This window comes from Lissotriton helveticus, chromosome 4_1 (assembly GCF_964261635.1).
Source record: "Lissotriton helveticus chromosome 4_1, aLisHel1.1, whole genome shotgun sequence".
Taxonomy (NCBI): Eukaryota; Metazoa; Chordata; class Amphibia; order Caudata; family Salamandridae; genus Lissotriton; species Lissotriton helveticus.
The window spans coordinates 1,133,479,254-1,133,497,201 of record NC_136063.1 but is presented as its reverse complement, the minus strand read 5'-3'; the positions used below and the strand labels follow the sequence as shown (position 1 = coordinate 1,133,497,201).

Sequence of the window (17,948 nt, the reverse complement as noted above, 5' to 3'; positions counted from 1 at the left end):
GAGTCGCACAGTTCTTGTGAGGGCGGGATGTCGTTGGCGCTGGGGGTGGAGAGTTCCTTTACGATGTTGAAGAGCTCTTTGCTGTTCTGTGCGTTGTTATCCAGGCGGTTTTTGAAGGAGGATCTCTTGGCTAATCTGATGAGGTGGTGGTGTCTGCGGGTGGCGTCCTTGTGGGCTGCGTGGTTGTTTGGTGTGCGTTTGTGGAGCCATATTTTCTCCAGTTTCTGGCATGCGCTTTTGGAGGTCTGGAGCTCGTCGGTGAACCAGGTGGCTCTCTTGCTGGCGTGGTTGTTGGAGGGTTTCTTGAGCGGAGCGAGGGTGTTGGCACAGTAGTCTTACTGGGGATTTGGTTGTTAAATCGTTAACTGTCAAACATTAACATGTTGACTGATCTGGAATTAGGTGGCCACTTGTAACAGTAATGTTCTGAGTATCTCAACAATGTTCTAATAACGACAATCCATTAAAATCCTCATTAAAGGTCAGTTAGGTTTTTAAATCTTTCATCAACATTACATTAAAGGTGATGAGATATACTGGGAACGCTTCCTCTCCACCATGACCAACATATTCAGAACTAGTCACCAATTTAGGCATTGCCATTGGCTTTAACAAAAAGAGAAATATCAGCAAGGGCGGAGAGGTGCTCTGTGCCTGGGTGTCATATCCTCTCTGCAGCAGAACTGAATGCAATAAGCCATGTCATATTCATTCAACCAATTAATTGAGATCTGGGACACAGTGATACAAAGTCCCTAAGGTCCGACTCCATCATATGTAGGCCCCGACTCCATCCAAGTTCCTGGAGACTGTGATCTTCCTTAACTTAGACAAAGGAAACCACAATATTCCCCTATTCATGCAGAATTGTCATGTCTGCCTTTTAACGCAGATGTCGCCAGACCTTATCTTTCACAGAACTGTGACAGCACCAAGTTATTTGATTAATGACATAGATACATCATCTAATGCAACATTTGTCTGGGTCAAATGTCTACTCCTCCCCATGTCAAGTCAAATAAGAACACATACAGACATTTAGCCAAAATGATGTTGTTTGAATGTACAGCCTTTTGCCTTATATGTTCATCAGGAAATGTCTCGGACACATATCTTGATGCACATTATCTGTGACATTTCTAAACTTATGTCAGAAATTCCAATTTCTGATAAGATTTAGACTGCCACTTGAGTACTTGCCAGGAGAGGTCCTTTGCCCAGATTAATGCCCGAGATTCTGCCAGAGACAGTCTCACTTGCTGCCAGCACACTTCACAGATGATGTATCATGCCTGAAGCAGATCAAGCCAAGTCCAGGAGGAGGACCAACTGACTGCCACCGCAGTAGGTGTTTGCCCTTCGCAGGAAACACTGTCTTCACGCCTCCACTGATAAAGACAGCCTTGGCTGTCAACAAGGTATGCGGGGCATCTCTTCTCCCTAATAAATTCTAGACTAAGTCGCTCTGCATTTCATCTTTCATAGTGAATAGAAGTAGGTGTTAGTGTTAGGTTTTAGATAACATTTTATATGACATTTTAACAATGCTGTAAATGTGCATTCTGTTCTCGTTATTTAGAACGTGTCTTGTTGATGTTTTTATAATATTCTGTGTAGTTGTTTTAAATGTACTGAGAAACAGATTAATCCAGTAATAATAAATACTTAACGTTAAAGTGTTCATTCTTCTTAGTACAGTGTGTGTGTCACACTGTTTATAATGAAATAAGGTTTTTTGTCAGTTTCACTGTGTCTGATTCCTTTATGGGATTGTTCGTAACTCAAAAGCAATACTTCTACGTCAATTACACATTAAACAGTATCATGCAGGGCTACAATAACTTGTCTTTCACAATCATCGAGGGTACATTGAACCAAGTTGACCTGTGTCACCTGTGGATTGGATAGCACACCTTGTAAAATTACGGCAAAGTCGTAACTTACCCAAGAGAATCCATGGCCTTCCAATTTCCTACTGTAAAATAACTCTACTCTATATGTATAACAGTTCCAACTCCGAATGGGTTTTGATTGGGTTGACAAAATGACCCTTGCAACATGCAATGACGGAGACCCCAGCATCATTACTCCTCTCTTAATATAACATTTCTCATTCTTTTTATCAGATCTGAAAGATATCTAAACCGATAACTGCCAGATCTAATATATGAATGTGTTCACTTACATGATGCCTTATACCTTTGTGATTAACTTGGGTACACTGTCAATATGGATTTTAGGGTTTTGTCCCCGACAGCAATTTTAATCATGGTGGTGATTTGCCCAACTTATTCTTTTGAATGAATATTCCTTCACAACTTCACTGGGTGACTTACTCATTTCACAACTGATTTTTTATTTAAACAATGGTCCTATTCTCGTTAGTCATATTACTCCAAAGTGAATCCTAAGCCCACGTGCATTTGTGTATCTAATCCTATACATTGTGCCCAGTTATATGCGCTTCATTGGGACAATGTACATTCACATGCCTGAAACAAAACTAATAGAATTAAATGAGGCTTCTACAATGACTTTAATTTAACAATTTAGCCTTTAAAGTAAAAACTGTTCATATGAACAGAATTTAATCATAATAATTTTGCAGTGGTGAATAAGACAAATAATCCCTTCATCAGATATTAAAAGACATTGTGTAATATCAACAAACAACCGTACTCTACTCGAACAAATTTTTAAAATAATAGGATTGTAAAGTTACTCTAAACTGAAATAGCAATATACATTCTGATCGAATTGCCTAACCTTAACTCTATGAAATAATTGTGAATTCAGAGTCTTCTAATTTTTTGACTTTGTTTCGGGTATGTTTTTACAAAAATCTTTCTAAATACAGAAGACTGCTTATCTCTAACGCTTGGCAGACTGGTGCACGTTTGCGGTTGGGCCTTTATTTAGCTTTGGTAATCTTGGTTCTCGGGAACGGTCTCTGAATAAATGTATTGATTGTCCTTTGTTCTTGCTCTGTACACTCTTCTGGATCAGGGAGTATAATCTTAATCATCAGTAGCTGGCCATAGGAAAGGTGTTTCAGGGGGCATGTAACATATTATTTCTTTCAGATTTTTCGTATAAGAAGCAGGGAACCATTTATTTAGCTGTGCAGTAACCTGTACACCGAAAAACAGCTTATACAGGATATCTGTGAAATTGATGTTTTCATGTTGCAAATTAAGGTCTTCAGTTTTGTTATTTGGTTCTTCTCTTGTGCCTTGCAAACACGGGAAACAATAATCCATATACCTAAGGACCATATTCAGACATTTCTGGCAACATTCATTGATCAAAATGTGTATGCATTAGTTAAAGTAGAAAATTCTCAACCAAGCCTTGTTCTTCAGTTCTAAAAAGACAAAATTCAATTTTTTCTAGGCCGTTCTGATATGGCATGGATGAACACAAGTGAGTTACGCTGCTCTTACTGAGCCAGACTTCTTCTGTGTTTTCAACTGTAATTTATCCAAGCTTTCTCAAAAATGTGTTTCATCCCAAACACATGCTTGAGCTGCTTTGGCTGCCTTCTGAAGAAACATATCCACATATTTCCCAAGTAGATCTTGTAATAAATCAATTGCTGAGATTATTGGTCTATCCAGAGTTTGGTCTGGATCTTTATGTATTTTGGGTAACATAAAAATTACTTGTGTCCTAGGACATGCTTGTATGAGATACTGCCTTGTGTCCTTCATAATCCAGTGTTGGAAAGAGCTTTTTCTAGAATCTTTTCTAATGTTTGGCTAAATTTACCAGCAGTATGCCTGCGGGTTCTTGACAACAACCAGTTAATCTGTAATAAGGACACTGGTGTTCAACATTGGTATACTGATTCCTAACAGACTCTGTGTTGTCTTTCACACAGAGTAGCTGTAGTATTAAAGATAGTGTTATTCATTTGTGCACTTGTGGGGGAGCATACGGCCTGTGGCTTGAGTCAAGTAGATGCTTTTCCATTTTCCAAAATCGTCTTCACACAGATCCCTAGTGGTTTCATTTTATGGAATTAACATGAGGCAGTTTGAGCACAACAACGCTGGTATATAAGTGCCAAGGGTAACGTTTCAAACACTTTATCATAAAAAGTATTTAAAACTAGTGAACCATTGGCCGATGTTACAAAATGTCATTTATTATCTGACATGGAGTTTTCCCTCATCTAATTTACCAGTACCAAAATATTAGTGTACGTTCAAATGCTTAACCACTTGGATGCTAAGCTCCCTGATGTTCTGCCATGTAATTTCCATTGAAGTCAATGGAAACTCCATGACGAGCTGAGCTCGTCATGAGCGTCGAAGGGGTTAATGTGTCTACTTAACGCCATTGGAGAATTCTCATTTAATTTCATTAGCTTTGTTTCAGGCACTTGAGCCTTTCATTAGCTTTGTTTCAGGCACTTGAGCCTGCACATACCCCTGTTTAAGGGTATATCACTGGGCACAGGGTTATATGCATATATAATTTAACTAAAGAGAATAAGCACAACATTTGAAATTACGCGAGAGGATTTGATAACGGAATGGAATGAATAGGCTGGGAAGGAACATTCATTTATGAAATAAGTTGATCCAGTCAGCAAGAGTTCAAGGTAGTATCTGGGACAGTACTCCCAGATCCAGATTGGCAGTTTGATGTATAGTGCCAAGTGTTAGGACACACCATTGCTGTACCCAGAATCATTGTCTTCAAGCAACCACAGGAGGGATCACTAAGGATCAATTATTCAGTGCAGCTCGGGTAAACCTCACAGCCTTTGAGGGAAAAGGCACTTCACTGTATGGATGTAAGCAGGAGAAGGGAGCACATTTCAGGAGAGGTAGATATACCAGTGATTTTTCAACATATTTGGGCGAAGTATTTTTTGACAAGCCTATATTTAAAAAGACCAAACATAGGACATTACATCATTCTGCGCATACATTTGGTGCCATTAGCAGGAAAGGCGCTGGAAGACAATAAACAAGCATTTCAAGCGATTGTGAAGCCCTCTTTAATCTTAATGAAAACTGAAAATAAAGGAAGATTGTGGGCGTCTAAACAAATGGCAGAATAAATTATCCCACTATATGAATGAATCATTTATATAGAAATAGCTCTTCAGCTGCAGTATCCCTGTAACCGCAAGCAAATGTGTTGAAGAAAGAATGCTCATCTGAAAATACATTTCATGTGCAGGTGTGGAGGCCAAATAAAGGACCTACATAGATGCATCTGCCAACTTCGAAAAACATTTTATTGTATGGGGGAAGGGTGTGTGATTGGGGCACAGCATCAAGCCCGCTATTGCAACCAATTATGAAGAGGCTTCTGAGTGGGCAGGGCCATGGGAGGGGGAATGGCTCAGTGACTAGCACTGCTTAAGAGTCACTCCTAGCCCCACAAACCCAACAACCCCCCACTCCAAAAAATAAAAGCAAAATCTTACGAGGCTAGCAATGAGGTCTTGCAGAGGTTGCAACCCCCCCCCCCCCACATCAGCTGTGTAGAGATTTCTCACAAGAACAGTAAACATTCTCTATGCAAGGGATTTCAGCTCACTTTCTCTTACACTCCGTGGGGCTATATGAGATTTGCTGCTGTCCTGCTCCACTTTTGAATGCTTTTGTAGGACTGGGTAGCCATAAGCAGTAATCAATTTGTTCTGGACCTTCAGTTATCATCAGTATCTTGCCATAGGTGAGGCTTTCCAAGCCCCCCAACTAGCAAATGGCAGCATTCTGTAGGGGTTTCAGGCAAGAACATCATGATTCTCTACGCGATAGAGAAACACTTGCAGATGTATATTCACTGAAATAACAATTGAAGGTACTTCTGGCATTTGTAAGTGCTCTAAATAATGTGTTACTATTCCCCAATGCAATGGTACTCAATTTACTCTCATCAAATGGATAAAAGGATAGATAAGCCTTGCCTGGATTCAAACTTGTAATCTGCAGATTACGGCTTGTCTCAGCAGTAAGCATTCAACTCAGAGGCATCCTGCTTATTTCAGAGCAATCAGGTGCATACAGACCTCATTTATATATATTTTGTCTTATATTAGACGGAAATCTGATTCAGCTTGTCTACATGTTCGCACTTGTTTGGACAATGTGGCCATTTGGATGAATAACTACTTGAAATTAAATGCAGGTAAGACTATGGTGGTGTTGATGGGAAAAAATCTAACGTCCTGGTCATCTGTCTGGTGGTCATATTTCCTAGGTTGTTGCCTTTCTCCCGCTCGAGAGTGCTCTTTAAAAAACAATTCCTCAAACTACAAGCTGCAAAAGTTATCTCTGCCTGCTTATTTGTTTATAAAAAAAAGTTAATCATAAAACCTTGAAATGGGGTCCCTCTCCTTCTTGAGCATACACACTACATCAGAGTCACAGTTGGCTCTCATTTTGATTGCGCCAGTGCCCTTTACCTGTACCTACCGGTGTCCATCACCCACTTCAACTGCCAAGAAGGCATGAGCCAGACTGCATTCATGTGCTCCCATATCTAACCACACGGGGAAGCTCAATATTCCAAAGCTTATGTCTCGGTTTAAATACTTGATCACAATAGCCCGTCTTTTCTTTAACAAACGACTCGATACACTCTTCCCCATTCTTCGTTCTCTGCAGAGTCCTTTCTGCTTTGTACAACCAGGACAAAGAAGCTAGCGAAGGGAGTCGTGCTTTTTGGGCAAGCAGATACTCTTTGGAATTCACTTCTATTTGAGCTGTACATCATTACTTGTTAGTCCAAGTGCAGGAAGACCTTAAAAACCCGGCTTTTTGCTCAGGGAATGCTTACATGTTCCACTTAATTCTAGCACCATGGTGCCTCTGGGGGGCATTTGCTTGTTCTACAAATAAATAAAGGGTACAACAGTTGTCTTAACTCGCCATAGCCAGTCAACACCACTAAACCAGAAGACTCTCAATGCGGTTGTTCCCGTCTCTATGAATGTTTGAAGCAGTGACTGCTTTAGTGCCCTATGCAAGGTGTTTTCTGTAGTAGCCTGGTGGACTTCACAGCTTTCTGCATCAAAAGGCACCTTGTTGTGGGCTGAAAGCAGGAGAACATACTGCTAGATGGAGAGAGGAAAGGGGACCAAGCATACAGTCCGAAACGTGCCGACCCAACATCTTTCTTGGTGAAACTTCCTGCTGCCTAACAAAATACAGCAAATACTTATGCAAGAGGAAATAGGAGAGTCAATCAAGAACTACCTTAAATTGAGAAAAGCTCAAAAAACCTAAATAAAGGGTGTCTAGCAGAGCTTTTTGTAGATTCAAGATCACGGGGTGCAGTTATTATCTACATGGAATGCGAAGGGACATAGGGCACCAAAACAGCAGCTATTGGAGGGGAGCTGGCTACTCCTCAGCTTGTCTTTGAGGACTTTCAACTGCATTGGTACATTGATCTGCCCAACGTTAGGGTGCAGTACTGCCCATAACACCTGCCCATTTCCCCTACGCAGCCTCCACAACAGGACATCAACATGCACATCTGATTCTCAGACAGAAGCAGCTTTAAGTGCAGCTGCAAACAGTCTCCGGAGGAGGACTCATTCAGGGAAGTGCTCCCGCATGCCATATGCGGACTCCGGCAGTAAAGAGGATATTACTTCTTAAGTCATGTTGAACGGCTGTCCTGTGTGTTGCTTCACATTGCAAAAGATACTTCAACAAGCAATGACCTAAAGAGGGCTGAGTAAAAGCCCCTCTATCTTTGTTTATTTGATTTTTTAATTTAGGACATACGCTCCTGCAACTTTTCAAGCTATGTTTATGTCACACTTAAAAATATGCTGAAGCAGCACACCGACTCTCTGGAAACACTTCAGCCAGAGCAGACCATGAAAACAAGGAGAAGATGATCAAAACAGAAAGAGTAGGCGAGGGGAAAATGCGAACACTATTAATCACAAAAATTATCTCCCCAAAACCCCCAAGGCAAAGGACAACCATTTTATCTTCATTTGGAGTACTGCATTCATAATTGCCATTCTGTCACAGAGAGTGGCAATAATAAAATACAATAGATACCAAATGTTTGTGGATATTATTAGTGCGCTCTAGGAGGACGAAATGGAAAACTAATTCAGGATATTAAAAGCCAAAAACTTACAGTAGGCAACGGAACGTCAAATTGCACAAAAAAGACCTTATAAGAAAAAAAGGACATGAAACACCAGTCTGTTGTGACACGGATTTCACCCACACATTACTCACTGTACCAATATAGATGTCTAATGGTTATGACATGCTTGTAGTTGGTAGAAAAATTACCCATTCTAAGATTAAGGTAACTTTTTGTTGAGAATGTTTAATATTGAAGCACACAGATTGTTTTCTATGGGTGTATTACAATTAAGGGAATGGAGTTCTTCATTATCATTATAACATTAAGCATCGTCAGGGAGTTCGTTAACCAAACGGAAAAGCGGACATCCGTCACAAAAGATGCTTGGCCAATATTGAAAAATCACATTTCCTTTGGAGTACTGAATTTATAGGATGCTGATAATGATACACAAGACTGGCATTTCCTTCTCAAAACTGTTTCTCCATGTTAGTGGTATCTCCTGAGCTTAGCTAAGGCATTCCTTTATTAGCATAACATAAGGCAAGACATTACATGTTCGACCAGGATAATGGATTGCTTTCTGTGCTTGTTATTTCAAAAGAAAATAGCAAAAAATATTAAATATTAAAAAAATATCAATCAAGAAAGCTGCCAGCTCACCTGTTCATTTTGATGCGTGCTAGGAGGGGTTCCAGCCATCCAACAGTGCACTCACAGTGGGCATCAAGGAAAGTGATGACTTGGCCTTTAGAAGCTGCAGCACCTTTCAACCTAGCCCGGATCAGTCCAGAGCGCTGCTCCATTCGGATAACATGAACAGGTACCTTCAGATTTCTCGCATAATTCTCCAGGGGCCTCTTCAAAAAATCTGTAACAAAGAAAAGCCAATTTTATTTTTGGTTAGAGGATAATTTCTGGTGTAACATTTCATTCAATACAGGTGCTATGAGATACCATGGGGGTCTGGATACGTAAAACAAAGAGGTCAGGTACAAGGTGGACTCAGACTCCTGTCTTGCTTAAATAACCAAAAGAATTCGACTTGTGATTAGAGTGACCGTCCTATTGATGGTATAATTATTAATTTAATGAACACTGAGTTTTCTTAAAATAACCCTTACCCACCAAAGTGACCCATGGTGTTTATGTGATTTATAAAGTGTATGGCTACCAGAGGGCTTCCCAGCGCTACCGAGAGAGGCATTAGGTAGGTGAGGAATCATGGGAACAACCAGGTTTTACATTTTGCCTGAAACACCATTCATTAATAACCAGTCTCAGTTCGCGGTCATTGAGTTCCAAACTTTAGTGACCTGGTGTGAAAAGGAACTTCCACCTCATTTTGATCTCTTTATCTTTGGTATCTTCTTCAGAAAATCGGAGGAGGAACTTAGGGACCTGTTAGGGACGTATGGGGAGACGAGGGATCGTATCACAGCCAGAGCTCTCCCCTGCATGGCTTTGTGGGCGAGGCAGAGGGCTTTAAACTTGACCCTGGAGTGAATGGGTAGCCAATGCAGCTTTTTCAGAGAGGATCTTACTGATTCTTACCTGGGGATCTTTAGGAGAATTCTGGTTGCTGTATTTTGGACCACCTGTAGCCTGTCTGTCACATATTTATGAGAACCCAGATACAGGGAGTTGCCTTAGTCCAGTCGCGAGCCCACCAGGGCCTGGAGCACCGTATTCGGAGCCTTTTCTGGGGTGGCATGCTTCATCATTGGGTTCTGCCTGCCCCGCTGAGGGACGGAGCGCGTTACCACCAACGGAGATGTGGGAGCACTTTCTTGGGTGTTGACTAGGAGGGAGTGGGAGGGTCAAGCAAGTGCTTATTATACAAAAAAGTACCTGGCTGTTTGGAGTATAATTTTTATTAAGTCCTGTAGCTGGTACTACTAAAAAGGGGCGGGTGGAGACTCACACTACGTTGTGTGTTTATCTCCTGGTCTACATGTTTCAAGCCTATTCCCTAAGGTTTTTCGTCAGGACCAGAGAAAATTATCCCATGTACCACTCCTAACTTGACTCAATAGGTTTAATTATATATTATGTTTTGAATTTCATTTCATTGCTGAAATACTATTTCATGCATTTACAGTACCTACTAGGTATGCTCTTCCGGTTAAGACATAATTATTCACTATTTAGAGGCCCATGAGCTCTGCACCGGAAGGAAGGTGCGCTTGAAGTCACACAGTTGTCAAAGCGGTACCCTTACTCAGCATAATACGCGTTACCAGTGGCTCCGAAGACGGGAATGTTTCTATTGTAACATTGCATTCAATAGAGGTGCTATGAGATACCATGGGGGTCTGGATATGTATGCAATTACAATCATACCACCACATCAGAAAAAGATGCTAGTCATTCACCAGTAACGGTTACTTGGTTTTCTTGCGTGTCCTTTGAATGACTGTACACTCTAATTGACACTTGCACCAAGTGTGACCAAACAGGAGTGTGCTCAGCAAAAACAGTATTCAGGCAACTTTGACAACATTCAAGCAGTCACATAGGTAGATTGCCGCACCTGATGAGGTTTACTTGTAAGCAGGGGCATATAGCAACCACAAACGAGAAGCTAGCTGTGAGTCACTGGATTGTTCACTCAACCTCCAATGGAGAACCTGCTTGTTCACAAAAGTGTAATGGCCTACAGGTTGTTTCAATGAGAAATGTGATTATTTGACACTCCATAGGTGAGTGAGAGGGAAATACTGTACTCCTAAGAGGGTTGGAGCATGAGACTCTGAATGAGAAAGATCTTCTTGAGCCCCCAAAAAGTGAGCAGGAAGGGGGCAGTCTGGGCGGTAAGGTAAAATCCTCTGGAGGAAGGAACCTGTTTAAGCCTAAAGGAATATCAAACACTTTCAAGTTCCAAAATCTGATGGGCACTGGGAACTCCACTCGAAAATGTGGCCACCCAAATGTAATTAGGTCATCTAGTATTCTAAAAGTGGGAAGGAGTGGGTAGGACTGCCTGTTCTTGGATGGGAAAGGCTCTACTGCTTTAATGAGCAGCTGAGGTGAGTAGGAACTACTTTTGCTTTAAGGCACCAACGAGATATGGGTCACTCTGAAAGGAGAGAAAGCTTTTGCTTTCCACTAAAGGAAGAGACCCTCTAAGACTTAAAGGATGTGAAACACACCAGCTCTGCAGAATCAGGGGGAAGATAGCGCTAGTTCTACAAGGGTGCCTCCAGAAGGCACTTACAAGGATGGGAAACCTTATTGTGCTCACACAGTTGGGAAGGTCCTGGTCCTCTGAGGAAGAAAGGGAGGTTCTGTGAAATCCAATGGTCTCTAGCACGTTTGGTGCTGCACTGAAGCCCCAATGTACTACAAGGGTGATTAAAAATAGTAAAATGACAATCAACTTGAGTTCCATTTAATTTGTGAGCCAAAAGGTGAGGATGGAACCAACTTAATAGACATTTAATGATGCAATATAATCTATCCTACCAGAAGCCACGGTTCAGTGCTTCATTGGTAACAAAATAAGTGACAGGGCCCTCGTCAGGCGGCCACTGCAGCTTGCAGCACCCATTACCTGTGCCACTGCTGCCAATTACAGTACCAACACAACTATTAACCATTACACTCATACAAGTGTGACAAGGCAGACTATTCCACGCCCAAAAAGCTATGAGAATGGCTTAGGTAGGAGGTATTAGTCATTTTAATGTATATTGAATTATTTACTGTTGTGCACATCTGTAAATCAGATAAAAGGTTCCACCATGTGGCAGATTGTTGTAAGGGCCATTGTTGAAAATTAAGGGCCAGTGTACAGCACGAGTAACCACCGGCTCAAATTCTGCACTGTCGGGGTTAGGAGGAGTCTGGCTCGCTCCCGTCTCCGGGGCATAGGCCAACTTTAAAATAGCAAGAGCTAGCCTCCGGTTATAGGTGGGTGAACATGTTCCGGATAACATAACACTATTAAAAAAGATTTGAATAATGAAATACCAAGAGTAGGGGCATAGGCCCACTGTCACTCCAAGAAGCAGCAAGAGTCCATCTGGTTGAATATGTTTCTGTTGAATCCTCGGCCACTTTGAGTAAAGCCTGTGGCCTCTGGCCATAGAAGAGCGACGAAGACTCACCTCTATGTTTAAAAAGGTACAGCACTTACATTGGAAGAAAGTCGTGTACCTCGCAGTCTTTCTTTTAAACCGCAAGGAGTACTCGGACTCAAAAGTAGAAGAGTTCACTGGAACTTCAAGAAGGTGCATTGTTTAAAGCTATTGTACATTGAGAGCCGAACTCTTTACTTTACATTAAATAATATCAGATGCAGTGAAACAAAATAAAAATAAGAGGATAAATATATATTTGAGAAAGCCGATATCTGAGTGAGAAGTTCCACTCCCCTCCCACTAATAACTGGCAAACTGTAAAGACGAATATTATTTTAATCAGAGAACATCGATTCCGCCAAAGTTTTGCCTTTACAAAACACTTCGTAGTCGAGGATACAGTTTTATTACATGCAATTGGAGCAGGCTAAAATGGAGACCGCATGCCATCTTTTGCTTTAAAACAAGTACATTTATCATTACACCCAACTGACACTTTCTGGGCAGTTGCAGCCATTACGATTATTTGAGAAGGGGTTGGCTCCACTAAAACCGAGGTGAACGCACTATGTTTTTATTTCAACAAAGAATCAGCCCAGGAGATGTGCGAAATTTCCACTCCAGCTAAGCAAATATTATACAGGATACAGTTACACATTACATCGTAACTTTCCTTTGAAAGCTATAGTTTAAGACTTACTGCCCACCAAGCTCATACGGTTAGCACTGGAATTTTAAATGATGCATGTAATTGTCACCAGGTGCAATTTACATACACTTAAGTATTTCTTTCATTGCTTTTACATTTCTTTAAAAAACACAAGAAATGTACTTTTGATATAAAGGTCTCATCTGCAAATCTTCACCCAAAGATTCATGTTGGCTGTAGAGTATTCCAGATCAACTTACTATCCCACATGGGTTGGGAGACTGGACATACTTAAAATGTGTCACCAATTTTAAGTTATCAGCATTTCTATAGCGCATATCTTGCCAATGCACGGCCTCTTGGTGCTTTTAAAGTCGGGGTGCTCCCTCAGCATCAGTGAGGTTCCCACTGACTGGACTCCATATGGTGTGGAGCCACTCTCTTTCTCAATGAAGAGAACAGCGGACTGCATCGCTTAGTGATGTCAAACCACAAAATGGGAGCGGGTGGGAGAGGACTTTGCTGTTTAATTCCTACCATGAGGTTGAGCAGTGCCTTTTAATCAGCTGAAGTGTTTGTACTGTTAAGCCACATCCTTTGCCAGTAACCAAACATAAGAACGATGCTGCACGCATCTGTATGGTATGTTTTTGTGGCTTTTGTAGTCACTCTATCATCCCTTATGCTAACAAGAATTAACAAAGGAATAAACGATTTTTGCTCAAGGTGTGCATTCATGCCAAGGACCTTAAAATCGAGATGGAACACAGCTTAAAATTAACATGAAAAATTGTTTTCCACATAGCAGAACACACAGACACAGAGCAGTACACATCAGAAAAACAGCTTTAAGATGCAAATGCACAAATGGGCCCAGATAGAAGTTTGGTCAACGTATTCAACTCGAAATCAAGGACCAAGGAATACAAAGCATTGCGCTTACATTTTCTTCGACCTCTAACAGATCTGAGGGTACTGATCACATTGTTACGAATTGTTTGTTGTGACTGAAGCATGTACGAAGATTTATATGTAGATTGTTGCTCTATAGGCCTGCTCATGCCAGACAAAAGTAATGGCCTGGAACACATCAGATTACAAAGGAAATCGGCACACCTAAATCGAGTTGTTCTGAAACCATACCGAAGAACAAATAGCAGCTTTTTTCAACGTGTATCCATGAATCAACGAGGAAGAGGCTTTGTAAAACTTAATACCATGTTCATAAGTACTCGTCAATGATTTTTCAGGTTTTGAAGGCACTGAACACACATTTAAACGCACCTACTTTTGAAAGGTAAACATATGATTCTTTTTTTATTTATATTCTTGAAAAAAATACGAGTCAAACTTAAATAAAAATTATAAAAAGGTGTATATTGTTTTATTACATCACACGGCTAGACTATGAATCACAAATTCACCACATTTCTAAAACTGACAAGATTAATAACAAGCATTTGCAATGCAATAGGTCTCGCATTAACGAGAGTTTAAGCTATTGGCAATGCAATAGATTAAACTCTCGCAAATGCGAGTCCTATTGCATAGCCAATATTTGTTTTTTTTACTAGCCCCCATGCGGCACTTTCACATTCATGAAGGCTTCACTCCTTTCTTTAGACAAGCTGCCTCTAAAGAAAGGGCCGTGTGACATTAACGTGAAACCGCAGCATGGGGGCTTTAACAAAAAACAAAAAAATTATGTTTGTCCAGTTGACAAACAATAGTTTTTTTGTTTTGTAAAACGGCTTTCACTTTAATGTTGGCCGAGCACCTTTCTTAAGACCCGATTTGTGTCAAGAAAGGGGTGCAGCCTCTACGAATGTTAATGCGCCACAATGGCGCTAGTAAACAAAATAAATAAATAAGCATGGCCGCTAAATGCGGACCGCGCTGCTAAAATAAAGAAAAAAACGCGGCCCCTATAGTTAAAGCGGACCGCCATTAGTAAAAATTAAAATAAAAGCGGGCGGCTTGTTGCAAGGCAGTGGGTGGAATAGGGAAAGAGCATTAAATAAAATAGTGCTCACCGACTTTTAAAGCAGACGATGCAACAACACCAGTAAAAGGTCCAGTCGTTATGGAAGGTAACAAATACAGACAAGGCGATACCAAGAAGGGACTAACAAGCCTTATAACGACTGGGAAGCCAGCGTTTACGAAATACAATGACACAAGCCAATTAAAAATATGGGCGGAGAGTGGGCGGGGCTTCAAGGCCATACTCCACAACTGCATGCCTCGCAGCAGCGCATGCGCTGCCCAGGCTCAAACTAAAAAGGAGAACTCTGCATTAAGATGCATAGTGCTGTGTCTTGCATGAACTCTAGATAGATTACAAAGAAAGTGCAGTTACACAGCCCAGCATATTTTGAAGAAACAACAAAGGTGCAGTCCTCTTAGAGTTCTAAATGCCCATCTAGGGCCAAAAGAGAAGACTTGTCCTCTAGATCAGCTTTCATAGCAGAGAACAAGCAAAGATAATGGCAACATATCTGGCTTATAACTGAAAGTGCCTCTTCAGACAGCAGTGAGTTAAGGTGCTCAATAACTAATCATACATACACTGTCATTCATCCATTCATCAACCCACTGAATCATTCTTGCATTCCCCCACTCTACATTCCACAATAAACACACAATCTCAAAAAGCAAATGCAATATAAATTAAAAAGAATAAAAGTAGAAAAAATGCAACCATCTATACATAGCAGGTACATGGTCACAATAAAAAAAAATAGTAAAAATGAAAAACAGCAGTTGGCGGGCATCTGCGAATGGAACAGTGCATACAGTATTGATTTTTAACGTTACAACATGACCATCACTTCTAGAAGCAAAATGTTGGATCTCTTGGAAGAGTAAAATAATGTTACAATTTGCACAACACCACTTCAAGACACCCACTCAATGAGCCTCTCACTAGAAGGCCATCTTGGAATGGCACTGAGCATAGAGTGCCATTGTTCTGAAGATCGATGAAGGCTGACATTTTGCTTCTAAACATGGTTGTCATCTTGGAATGTAAAGCAATGATAAACTATGGAGAGTACCATTGAAAGATGATGACCAGTTTTGAAGCCCTGGCTGCTCGGATTGCAGTGCACTTCATATGAAGAGAGCAGCAAACTACCAGCTCTAACACGGTCTGGTGAACCGCTGGGTAATGTTAAAAAAGGGGGAAAGAAATCAAAGACTAGACTAAAGGGGCGTACCAGAGCTAGCATTGAGAAACCCTAATTTAAATGCCGATCTGCACATATGATCTGGAGAAATACCCTCACTCACAGGAGAGGCAACAGATGAAGTAGGCTGACCCATTGCCCTAAGCTGTATTCTGTCATGGGTGAAAAGATGATGTGAATGACAATCGGACAGACCAATGGTTGAAGAAGGATAACCAAAAATCCTTTTATGCATAGGGATTTTATGATTATAAAAGCTGGCAGACCGCTAAAGTCTCAGATAACACATAGAAAGTACTTTAATACACTAAACGGTAAATACTATGCATAAAAGTTCATCTGCAAAATAATGTTACCAAAAATAATGTACAATCCCTTTTACAAAATACCGTTCTACAGGCTTTACCACTGTGCTACAACAATCCACACTTAGAAGCCTGTTGGCTTCACAATACATGAGTCAGCCTACTGCCTTTGTCACGACTATTCCTAATACATAGATATAGCTGATGGCACATTGATATAACGTTTCCCAATGAACCAATAACGTCAACAATCGTTTTTGTTGCCTGGTCACTATAACCAATTCAATCCTACAGATCAGTATATAAGCTTTCCAACAAGACAACCACCCGGTGGATAGCTATGAAATGACAAATATTTAGAAAACTTCCATTGGCAATGTAATATACAAAACCTCTAAAGGGGTAGAGTGAGACCACTATATTAACTAGTTTGCCAGCCATATTGACAAAGACTCCTCTCTGGGAAATGAAACACCCTCACCCACACAAACTGTGGCCGCATGCTTCATCATCTAGCCTTCCCACAACCAGAGCATGCACTGTGCCCGGATGGGTTTGGCCAACTAATGTGGGAGCGAGGGATTTTCTTTTTCTTTTTTTAATTTTAGATGGTACTGGACAGACAGAGAATGGGTGCAATGCAAAGAAAACAGGCTATGGCTGGCCTTTAACTGTCTTCAGGAATGCTTTGGCTGGATTCAAATTTAATTTGGAAATGACAGATAAGGGGTTACAATTACCCGTCTTTAAATGTGTTTTTCTCACAGGGAGCCAATGCAGCTTAGGTAAAGCCTGGGATTCGGACAGAAATATAGGAATATTAGGTGCAGGCGAACTGTTGCATTTTGTAGAGCTTGTAACTTATACAGAAAATCGTTGTTGAAGTTTCACATAGAGTATTACAGTAGCCAATTCACGACAATACCAAAGCAAATATTACTGTGCTTCAAGTCCAGTGGAATACAGGGAAAAAATGTCTTGAGCAAATGTAAAAACATGGAGGTAACGCACAAGTTACTACTACTTGTGTAACGATATATCTGTAAGAGACATTAGTTAGTATTAGATTCCTTACCTTAGAATATCCCCAGGCTTCAGACTGGATCCGGAAATTTTTGCGTAGCAGTACCCTTGCGCGTCGGTAGGCGTCGTCTGCGGCTCCGCGTCCGTCGTCAGCGTCGTGATGACGACGTCGGAGTACTTAGACGCCGCCTCCGCGTGCTGACGTCAGTTCTTAGACACAGCTTTTCCGTGCCAGAAACGCAGAGCCATGTTAAAAAACAACACTGGTGCCATTGAAACTAGGGCCCTGAAAGGTGATAACCCTAACCCTAGATATCGGTTCGCAGAACGGGGAGGATGGGTGGGTCGGTAAGGAATCTAATACTAACTAATGTCTCTTACAGATATATCGTTACACAAGTAGTAACTTGTGCATCTGAAAGAGACACGTTAGTATTAGATTCCTTACCTTAGAATAGATACCCCAGCAATACAAACCCCGGTGGTGGGTCTGCGAACCAACAATCACACCAGAAAGTCCTGGAGGACGGAACGGCCAAAGAAGCCATCCCTCCGGACTTGGCTGTCCAGGCAGTAGTGTCTTGCAAACGTGTGCAGCGATGCCCACGTAGCTGCCTGACAG

The 17,948-nt window shown here is 41.2% G+C and overlaps 1 protein-coding gene across 1 annotated transcript in view; it reads right to left on the bottom strand.

The window, feature by feature from the left end:
* The window catches only part of GALNT1 (polypeptide N-acetylgalactosaminyltransferase 1), a 664,945-nt gene that overhangs the window by 208,163 nt on the left and 438,834 nt on the right, over positions 1-17,948 (bottom strand). Inside the window, exon 5 of the mRNA XM_078687736.1 lies at positions 8,743-8,950. Coding sequence (XP_078543862.1) covers positions 8,743-8,950 — 208 coding nt within the window. The remainder of the gene's footprint in view (positions 1-8,742; positions 8,951-17,948) is intronic.